This window comes from Ptychodera flava, chromosome 17 (assembly GCF_041260155.1).
Source record: "Ptychodera flava strain L36383 chromosome 17, AS_Pfla_20210202, whole genome shotgun sequence".
Lineage (NCBI taxonomy): Eukaryota > Metazoa > Hemichordata > Enteropneusta > Ptychoderidae > Ptychodera > Ptychodera flava.
Genome location: NC_091944.1, coordinates 32,777,921 through 32,789,478, shown reverse-complemented (window position 1 = coordinate 32,789,478; position 11,558 = coordinate 32,777,921). Strand labels below are relative to the sequence as shown.

The following is an 11,558-nucleotide window of genomic DNA, read 5'->3' as shown; positions in this document are numbered from 1 at the left end:
AATTATCCCAGAAAAGTTCCAATTCTGTTCAATTTGATAATTCAAAACCATTCTGATTGGATAATTATTTTGTTTGCATCACCAGAATGGCTCCTGCAATTTTTGCAGTACATGTCTGTACTGCGGGAACACAAAGAAAATTACATAAAATTGTACTGCAGTTTTGTTTATTGAAAATGAAGTTTATAATTTCATCGTGAAAAAGTCACTGCTGTTCAGAGAACTATTTTCTTTACAGTAAATTTTTTATTCATTCCCTAGTATCTTGTTATATACTTTCATGTTGTCTGTTATTGTTTTTGTTTAGGTTTGGCTTAAAGTCATTTTGAAGTTTCGTTTAAATTGTCACTACAGTATTTCATTTTCACACCATCCGTGATAAAGTCTGCATTGCTCTACCATTGGATTCTATAAGGAAATATGGAAGAGGTGATACACAGAAAAAAATGCTAGGTGCAACAAACGTCACTAAAATTTATTATGTGTGTGTATTTCAGTCTAAATTATGAAAAATGTGGCTTTCTGTTATATTATGACAAAAAGCTATACTTCATCTTGCAAATGTCAAATTGTATTTTCGTTTGAAGATTAGACTGTAAGGCAGAACTGTTCAAGAGAATTGAAATATTCAGCAAGTCCTTGTTTTCAGTTCTAATGTATTCTAGGATATTAGTAATTGTATATCTTCACCAAAGTTGCCTGTGTAGAAGCGATGATACAATTCTGATGTTGAAATCTAAATAGCCATTTACTCAGGGTTACAGGGAATCAAAGCAATAAGTAGAAATCATTGAAACTGCTAGAAAGTCATCAACATTACAAGAGGTGCAACTGATTTTATGTAAATCATTTCAATAAAAATCATTGCAAAATCTGTCGTTTGTCTGATCCTGTCCTGAGCATGGCCCTTAATATGCAAATAACTTGGAAATAAGGACTTTCAGTTTCTGTTTCTGATTAAAATTCAACACAGAACTTTGTTGGCCATGTTTCATAAATAACTGCTGCACAATGCTGTCAACAAATCAAGCTTTTCTTATGAAATATAGAAGATAAGATGGTGGGTTGAGAAAAGTTTTAAGATCTAGAATTAGGCCTGAATTCTGATTTTTGACTTCAAAAAAATCAGATACAAAAACTTCTCTACAGCAGCAAGAAAGAGTTTTGTATTAAAACCTGTCACCAATGTAGAGTAGAGCAGTCTTGTGCCAATGCTGGATACCAGGTGTCATATGGTTCAACCTAATGTGGCCATAGAGGGCGACATTTGCATGAGCCACATGGTACACACCCAAACATTTCAGAACTAAAATTTAACTTGTAATATAACACCTGGGCCAGTTTTTGGAAAAACTTATGAAAGGGAAAGTGATTTGACATTCATGCCCTTTGTTCCGAATAGCTGACATCACAGTGTTGCAATGCCATGGTAACATAGATTCAGGGTCCTTCTCCAAATAAACATTGGCTGATGATCTGTCATGTCCCTAGTAGTTTCCAGTACTTTTTTAAAAAAACATTCCGTAGTGGCAAGTGTGCACTTGCTCATTTCATTGTGTGAATAAATCAAACAAAGTGCCACATAATATTTTCCACAAACTATACATGCTTTATTTGCACAAAGGTTGAACAAAAGGGCCAATCATTGAAAAACACTGTCATACCCAAGAACATTTCAAACATCTTTCTGGGTACACATAATTTGCCGGAGACTGAAATGCCAGCAATACATAAGTCAAACAACTTGTAGTAAAGAAGCAAACACAAATGTCGAGAACACATTCCTACGTGAAAAATTTGATTTTGCCATAAACGATGGCAGTGACAATGTGCATTGGAATGACTCAAAGTATGTATCCCATCATGCACACAGATTTCCATAAGTACATCCAAATTAGCATACTGTACAAAATATGATCACCAAAACAACACATATTTAAATTGAGTACTTCTGCGGCAGGTTGGGTAGCATCTTCAGAGAGAATTTCATAGTCATGTAACAAAACTATTAAGCAAGATTCTTTTTGAGTTTGGTGTTTTCCCTATAATTTGTTTTCAGTAGATTAGGGCAATATCTCCCAACTTGCGATGTTGGACCAGCTTTAAAATTTGACACACTGTGTCAACTGGTACTCCAGTATTGGTTTTGAAGTCAGTATTTTACATGAGTACTGCCCTGAGGTCTTATAATGAGGTCAATATGTGCTCATATTTGTCCTGAGAGTTCCTGACAGCCAATCAGATTACAGCATCACCTTCCACTCTCGTCAAGGTCACAAAGTCCTTCATCAATGAGAAGCTGTTCAATGTAAACATCCGCATTGTCATCTGATGTGTCGCACAGATGCGCTTTGATAACTGTCTCTCTATCAATCAGATTCTTCTCAACGATCTGGGCGACAAACTCTCGGCGGTAGGCAAGCTCAAAGAATCGGTTCACGGCTTGGTCTGAAAATCTGTCCCCTTTTGCTTTAACACCTTAAAAGGATGACAAAAAAATTTAGCCATTGAAATTGAAAGTTTTTCTTTCCGTCTAATATGGCATATATGTTACCTCTGAATCAAATAATATCTTATTATTCAATACTGTTTTGCATTTTCTGGTATTTTCAAAATCAATACTACAACACTAAGTGACAGTTTGTTTGTAAATATTTCCTTGTACAAGTATCAATAACCATGTTACCATGGTAACTAAAAAGTCACTGTTGCCACGGTAACCGGCAGTCACTGTATTGCCATGGTAACTCACCTGCCAGTGATGCAGTGATGGCTTGGAATGGCAACTTTCTGAACTCTGACACCAGTGGTTGGATGTTCTCCACGGCAACAACGTCATAATGACCCAGATCTAACATGTACATCGCCACCATGTGTTCATTGAGAACTGTCTTCAACTGAATTCTATACCAATGTTCATCATCATCGTAAAGTGCAGCATAGAACCCTCCAATTTTCAATTCTGGGCATTTATATATCTGAATGTGAGACAAAAAAGTCACAAATAGTGATAGAAATATTTTTTAAGGGTATAGAGAAATATCACTAAACTCAACAATGCATGTATTGCTAACAGGTAGTGTGGAAATGATCTGATACATACAAACAAACCCTGAACGTTTATCAAAACCAAAAACAAAACAGAACTTTGCCGATGAAATAAAGGTCAACTGAACTGCATGAAACTCCGGTAATTTTGACCTCACTTCTTACCTAAATGTTTTATTTTTCAAACAAATATCACTATTGTCATAATGTCAGAATTCCAATGATAAAATATACTGTATGAAATCAAAGCCATCTTTATAATTGCCAAATGAATATATTGTGGAATTTAAAGGAAAATAAAAACAGTTCTGTTGTTATTCTAGAGACTGATCATCATAATAAATGAATGACTTACATGATTTGTATAGAATTCCTTCATGTTGTCAACTAGACTGTTAAGATCATCATATGAACTCCATGGCTGACACTGCATCAACAAACAGAGAAAGTAGAACTCTAAATGTTTCATGAAAACTGTTCATAACTCTGTACCAATCCTGAGTTCACAGCTATAACTTCAAATGTGTAACTCAACATTTCTGTACCTGTCCAATTTGTTATTTAAAAATCCCATGACTTTCTGATATCTCTCAAAATATAACATCCACAATTGCAGGGACTGTACATCAGGGTTTTACATGACGCGCATTTCTGCGTCCTTTACGCATAAAACCGGACGCAGGACCCTCAAAAACTAAACCACGCGTCCCTTGGGACGCAGCAATATCTGTGCTGGTGTACACCTTGCGAAGCTGCTGAACACGTAAAACACATCCCAGTAAACTTACCGACCCCGTACTTTAACCCTTAAAGCGCCGCGTCGGTTTATAAACCGACACGGCATTCTCGCTCTCAGCGCCACGTCGGTATATAAACCGACAGTGGTTGCGTTCTATGCTTATGCCTAACTTAGCTATGCATTGCCGAACTCAACCAGAAGAAGGGTATTCCTGACCCTTTGAACCAAGTTTAGTACCATATAAGGACTAAAATAATGACATCATGCAGCCTAACAATCGAAAATTCCAGTAATTTATGCAAACTTTCTTTAAAAGAGGTCAGCGGTTTTCATGAATATTTAATCGGGTCTGCAGTTTCAACGGTACGCGGATACGGCTATAGTGCGTTGAACGAAACACGTACGTACGTTTTGAAAGCTTTACCATGCCGTAGACACGGAAGACAACTATATTATGCCAAGCTACTGCCCTCTGGGTGATAGAAATGATAGATTTTACAGTTTTTTTGAGAATATTTTATGGAAAAATGACGCGATTTGGTGACCAAATCGATCGCGATAGTGACTTCGAACGTATCGGCGGCCAAGATGGCGGCACTGTGTGATGCCTAACTCTCGACATGGAACCCGAGGTTAAGGTTTCGAAGTCCAAAACATGCAAGATTGAGAAATTTGTAAGGATTCGGTAAATTGAAGTGTATTTTGTGAATTTTCAAGCGTTTGACTGCCAAAAAGCCCCTTTAAACTGTTGATATTTGACCTCCGGCCGTCCTGAAGCGAGACGGCCATAACAGTCGACCCGGTTTGTAAATGAAATGTAGTTGTTCTGAACTGTTGACATTGCGAGACATTTCCTACGTGTTACGCATTTTTTTAACTGAAATAAACGGACATGAAACTTTTTTCTCGATACTTAGTGGTTTCTTTCCATTTTGTGGCGGATTTTGTGGCGTGCTTGTCAAAAAATGTGATCAAACTTGGCGAACGGATTGACTAGTATGTATGGTAGTACGAGTCCGTGACTCGATAAGCCACAGATAGTTACACACGCGTACGTGAATTAAACTAATGTAAGTTGGGTCAAACACCAAAATTAATCGATAAAAAGGTTAGTGAAATGTGTTTTTGTCTTCAACTCTTCATTATAGTTATACAGGCGGTTCAAACTATACAGAGTCAGTTGAATATGCCCTATAGTTGTGTGCATGTGTTGCACAATAGTTACCCCTCCATGTACAATATGGAACCTTGTTGTCTCTGTGTATGCAAATTAATACTAATTGAACACAGTGAAGACCATGGCATTGATAAACTATAAAACATTTTGTGAAATAAATTGGGACCCCCATATTTTGATGTAGGACTCCCATTTTCTAACACCAGGAGTCCCAGGGACTCTCAAAAGTTAAAAGTGATGTAAAACCCTGGTACATGCATATCTCTTTTGGTGGTAAATTACCCTCTCTATACAATCACGCCATCAGTATTTAACAAATGTTAAATGCTGATGGTACATTGCCTAAATCTGGGAATATGGTGCAGGTTCAAGGAGAAAAACTAAGTAAAAAGACAGTGGAGCATGATTCCTGTAGGAATACTTCCTATGAAACTCAGTACTGGTATGTCAGCACAGATGTGAAAAAATTTGTCTGAATTTCTTGGTAGATGTGACTGCTTTGAATGGGACTTACCATGAAAGAGTTTGGATCTGTGACAAGCGATACATGTATGTCCATAAATTCTCCAACGTCAGGTATGGTCAATACAGATGGCATGGGTAGCTTATCATAGTTTTCTATTTCATCCTGCCAGTCACCTTGTGATTTGACTTCGTCATATGCTGACGTACTGTCCTCTTGTAAACTGTCAACATTGCCTCTTTCCACAGCCTGTTCTGTGATGTTGTCAACTTGTTTAATGTTGTTGTTGCTATAGTCTCCATCACCATGGCAACCAGTCAGTGACACTTGAAGATCAGGCGTATCATCACTCAGTGTTACACATCTCTCAGTTTGAGAAAGTTTCTGTGTTTCATGAGATTCATTTGCAATGACAATTCTACGATCATTCAACCTGTGGTCACTGGGAACTCGGACTTCGTCAGTTGCTGATGATGTTTCAGAGTCTGACGGTAGGGGGACGTCAGCTCCATCAATAAATCTTTCAATTCTGCAACCATGTAAAAATATGATATACAATATCGTAAGAATTACAGTAATAATATACTGGAAATATTGGCACAAATTTATAGTTCATTTTATCCTGAAAGTACTTTTTACATAATTACGTAGACTTATACCTGTACATGGACAATCCACTGCTTTTTCCGTTCTAGTTTTCTTTCACTGTTGCATTCTTTCTCCATAATTTTGTATATTTCATGTCTGCATTTTATTTTCCTTGTTGTATAGTGTAGGGCTGAGTTTGGAAAGGTGATTTGAACCTGCTTCAGTCACCCGATCCTCATTAGTTTTTTATTTTTTGATTGTTTACTTTGGATAAATAAAATAAAAATAAGATATTGCAATTTTTTCATCTCATAACTTCTGCTAAAATCTTTTCAGTGTGAGCCTGATAACTTTATACCAAGTAAGTATTTGCACTTACAGTGATGGTCGGTGACCCTGAAGAAAGAGCTCATTGAGACTGCATTCATTGCCTTCAATGTACAGTTCTACTGTGGGCGGTTTGGTTTCCAGCAGAACCTGTTACGGAGTGAAAAACAGGAAGATTCAGTAGAGTTTAATCTAAGTAACAGAGCAGACTTGCAGGAATACCACAGTATGTATTTTATATCTACTGTTCTCATTTCCCATTCAGCGTGTTACACATGGTCTAGGTGCAATAGATGGATTTGAATGTCACTATCTGATTACACAAAATTATTTTCAACTGAACCAATACTATATGCAAAGGTTTCCTTTGATATGTAACAGTGGCTGCCACTGGGATCTACTCATTATAAACTTAGTTCTCACTGTATAATGAAGCATTGGTGTGGCAGTTACTGAAAATGGTGACTTTTACAGACTTGATCTGATAATAATGATACACGTCACAGACTTGTGTAAAGGTGATCTGCTGGATACCTTGACTTGTATGCTGATTTCAAATGACTTGACCTGTATACAAGTTAATGTCAATGTTATACAACAATCTCAGAACGAAGTCTTGGTTACATCAATCTGACCGTCTTCTGAAAGTGGCAGCTTTGAGACAATTTTACATAAAACTGAGGGTGACAGCCTTCATAGGATTGTGTTACCTTAATCTGGATAGCTTCATTAGTCGGTACCATCTCAATCAGTGATTTAGACAAATCTGAGTTCTCTGTCTTACTGGACACCAATCCAGACAGTCCGGCCAGCTGGCAATCAACGGATTGGTACGGTAGTTTTGTTATGTGAGGGTTGGCAGTGGTTGGTTCTCTCAAGTTAGATATTGAGATCACTTCTCTGTTACCATAATCCACATACAATACTTCAACCTACATTTGCAGTAGAGAAAAGTTTACAAAACAACAAGGTAAAATCCAAACAAACAAATGATTGAAATAAGGTACAGGAGTAGTGTAGAGTTTGGAAGTCTCTCTGATCAAAGACGATGGCAAAGTAAAATGCTACAGTCAGTGCCATTATTCTTCGGTGGGGCAAGTTGGTAATTACCTACCAATTTAGCTAGGGATATTGCAATATACCAAGGGAACTTCCTAAGCCAAACTCTGTTTTCCTATCTGCAGCGGCAAGATGAGATCTAAACAAACACAGCGGGTAATGAGATTTTACAGCCAGCAATGGTGATCTGATACCGGGATGAACCATTTTGATGTAGGTTTGTTGAAAGGGGACTGGATTGGGGAATGAAAACTACAAGGAATAAAACACGATCGTAAGAGATCATATCGTGCCTTGTCTTCTTTTTGATATATATTGCACATAACTAAGTTTGAAAAAGCTGCATGAAGTAACATCATTACAAAACATGGTATTTTGTACAAAAGTTTGAGATCACCCCTTGTACATTAATCTTTCCAAAGCTGGTCTTTACTGTGTGGTTCACAGGAGTCTGATTCAAAAGCAATCAGCGAGTCAAAAAAAGTCAACTTTACAGTCTGTCTTGAAAGCTCCATCGAAATTCGAGACAAGATGACAAAATTGTACAAAGCTACATGAAGTTGAAACTATGATAAATATCGCTCAGAGAATAAATGCACAACAGACGGCACTTCAGCATGTCATCGCCCATCTCATTCTCAGTACCATTGCCCAAAACATCCTGGAAGGCCACAATCAAAAAGTTTGACATGACCTGCACAACTAGTTGCTTAATTTTTTGTGGGTGAAGAAACCTTTGATAGCAGCCAGTAAAATATTGACAAAATACTTTTTTTAGAATACTTGTACTGTACAAAACCAGCCAGCAATCAGAACAGTGTTCAACATACTACACAATGAACTGAGCCACACATACAAAATCACTACCAAAGTTCCCTCTGACCAGCTAAATTACTGAAACATAAAGCAGACAGTGGAGTACATTATGGTTCATCCCGGTATCAGATCACCATTGGTGGCTGTAAAATTTGTTACCCGCTGTGTTTGTTTAGATTTCATCTTGCCGCTGCAGATAGGAAAACAGAGTTTGGCTTAGGAAGTTCCCTTGGTATATTGCAATATCCCTAGCTAAATTGGTAGGTAATTACCAACTTGCCCCACCGAAGAATAATGGCCTTGCAAACTGCTAAAACAATGAAATGTATAGATAGCTTGATTAATTGAAGTACATCAAAGACAAAATCTTGTTCCAGCATTAGCCTGAGGTAGCGTTGTTGCTAGGGTGACCAGATTCAATCAAGCATAAACTTCTAGATAATGTCATATAATATTGACAAATGCCTCTGATATGATAAGCACTGTGTTAATATTGACAGTAGCATGGCACCTAAAATAACGGTCACTTATGCTACATCTATAATCTGTGACAAGACACATGAGGGCGCTCTTGACTTTTTAGGGGAAAGAGTATGTTGTTAGTGGTACCTTTTTAGTTGGCAATATTTGCTTCACAACAGCTCTATACCAGTTACCGTCAGCTGGATATTTGGCACAGTACAGTCTACCAATCTGTGGTCTTGTCACACAGTCCTCAGCACCTGTAGCCTGAGACAACACAAAATATTTACAGAGCAACAAGTCCTAAAAAATTAACAAGCCTTTACTGCAGAACACGTATTACTTGCAAGTTTGTCTAAGTCAAGAGCGATATTTGAGTATGTTAGTATAGGCACATGCACACACACACACACACACACACTGATGCAAGTACTATATTATACAGACGCAGGGAAAGCAGGGAAATCAAGAGGGAAAAAGGAAGACAGGGCTTGGGAGAGAGCTGGCGTTAATTTGATATTGGTGGAAAAATACAAAACAAGATCTAAGTGCAGTCAGCATAGTCCACAGCTATGATAATTAAATTAATGCTGACAGCTGGTACATGTAGTTAAGCTGAGCATTTAACTAAGACTCATTGGATTAACAATGCCAAAGACTCTTTGTTCCTTTCATGAATTCACAATGAACTGTGCACAAATGAAGACGTTTTTGCTGATGTGACCATTTGTATTGTACTTGGTATGCTGACACGGTCTGGTGCCATGAGACTTTGTATATAGGATTCACTCACATGGGGGTTTAGTTACGATGTAAGGGACTGTGAGAACTGTACCTCATTAGATGTGTTGGATGAGTCGCATTGCTAATTGTGATGTTGTAATCCTCTCTTAATTCTGTACTCACCTTGGTGTAATGTAATCTGATGTCATTCATTAATTCATCCAACCTATCTAATCATGTTCCCTGTATCTGTACTGACACGGTGCAATCATCAGCTATGTGACTCTCACTGAATTCTGTACTCACCTTGGTGTAATGTAATCTGATGTCATTCATAAATTCATCCAACCTATCTAATCATGTTCCCTGTATCTGTACTGACACTGTGCAATCATCAGCTATGTGACTCTCACTGAATTCTGTACTCACCTTGGTGTAATGTAATCTGATGTCATTCATTAATTCATCCAACCTATCTAATCCTGTTCCCTGTATCTGTACTGACACAGTGCAATCATCAGCTATGTGACTCTCACTGAATTCTGTACTCACCTTGGTGTAATGTAATCTGATGTCATTCATTAATTCATCCAACCTATCTAATCCTGTTCCCTGTATCTGTACTGACACAGTGCAATCATCAGCTATGTGACTCTCACTGAATCTGCACTCACCTTGGTGTAATGTAATCTGATGTCATTCATTAATTCATCCAACCTATCTAATCCTGTTCTCTGTATCTGTACTGACACGGTGCAATCATCAGCTATGTGACTCTCACTGAATTCTGTACTCACCTTGGTGTAATGTAATCTGATGTCATTTATTAATTCATCCAACCTATCTAATCCTGTTCCCTGTATCTGTACTGACACAGTGCAATCATCAGCTATGTGACTCTCACTGAATTCTGTACTCACCTTGGTGTAATGTAATCTGATGTCATTCATTAATTCATCCAACCTATCTAATCCTGTTCCCTGTATCTGTACTGACACAGTGCAATCATTAGCTATGTGACTCTCACTGAATTCTGTACTCACCTTGGTGTAATGTAATCTGATGTCATTCATTAATTCATCCAACCTATCTAATCATGTTCCCTGTATCTGTACTGACACAGTGCAATCATCAGCTATGTGACTCTCACTGAATTCTGTACTCACCTTGGTGTAATGTAATCTGATGTCATTCATTAATTCATCCAACCTATCTAATCATGTTCCCTGTATCTGTACTGACACAGTGCAATCATCAGCTATGTGACTCTCACTGAATTCTGTACTCACCTTGGTGTCATGTAATCTGATGTCATTCATTAATTCATCCAACCTATCTAATCCTGTTCTCTGTATCTGTACTGACACGGTGCAATCATCAGCTATGTGACTCTCACTGAATTCTGCACTCACCTTGGTGTAATGTAATCTGATGTCATTCATTAATTCATCCAACCTATCTAATCCTGTTCTCTGTATCTGCACTGACACGGTGCAATCATCAGCTATGTGACTCTCACTGAATTCTGTACTCACCTTGGTGTAATGTAATCTGATGTCATTCATTAATTCATCCAACCTATCTAATCCTGTTCCTGTATCTGTACTGACACAGTGCAATCATCAGCTATGTGACTCTCACTGAATTCTGCACTCACCTTGGTGTCATGTAATCTGATGTCATTCATTAATTCATCCAACCTATCTAATTCTGTTCCCTGTATCTGTACTGACACGGTGCAATCATCAGCTATGTGACTCTCACTGAATTCTGCACTCACCTTGGTGTAATGTAATCTGATGTCATTCATTAATTCATCTAACCTATCTAATCCTGTTCCCTGTATCTGTACTGACACGGTGCAATCATCAGCTATGTGACTCTCACTGAATTCTGTACTCACCTTGGTGTAATGTAATCTGATGTCATTCATTAATTCATCCAACCTATCTAATCCTGTTCCCTGTATCTGCACTGACACGGTGCAATCATCAGCTATGTGACTCTCACTTAATTCTGTACTCACCTTGGTGTAATGTAATCTGATGTCATTCATTAATTCATCCAACCTATCTAATCCTGTTCCCTGTATCTGTACTGAGACGGTGCAATCATCAGCTATGTGACTAACAAAGCCATTCACTTGACCATTGGCC

General features: G+C 37.9%; 1 protein-coding gene across 1 annotated transcript; it reads right to left on the bottom strand.

The window, feature by feature from the left end:
* Positions 1–1,622: 1,622 nt before the first annotated feature.
* On the bottom strand, positions 1,623–11,335 carry LOC139116390 (tudor domain-containing protein 7-like). The gene is made up of 11 exons (XM_070679027.1): positions 11,060–11,335; positions 10,692–10,937; positions 10,077–10,445; positions 9,832–9,954; positions 8,827–8,946; positions 7,053–7,274; positions 6,395–6,492; positions 5,479–5,956; positions 3,404–3,475; positions 2,753–2,978; positions 1,623–2,478 (listed from the first exon to the last, which is right to left on the bottom strand). The coding sequence occupies exons 1-11, from the start codon at positions 11,333–11,335 to the stop codon at positions 2,252–2,254; spliced, it is 2,457 nt and encodes an 818-aa protein (XP_070535128.1). The 3' UTR covers positions 1,623–2,251.
* Between the last annotated feature and the right edge of the window lie 223 nt (positions 11,336–11,558).

Bases quoted from the DNA above. Each gene is read 5' to 3' on its own strand.
- LOC139116390 (XM_070679027.1), bottom strand. From the start codon at position 11,335: ATGAATGACATCAGATTACATTACACCAAGGTGAGTACAGAATTCAGT. The intron at 6,493-7,052 runs GTAACACAATCC...ACTCCGTAACAG, and splicing joins ATGAAGCTATCCAGATTAAG to GTTCTGCTGGAAACCAAACC. The intron at 3,476-5,478 runs GTAAGTCCCATT...TTGTTGATGCAG, and splicing joins CAGATCCAAACTCTTTCATG to TGTCAGCCATGGAGTTCATA.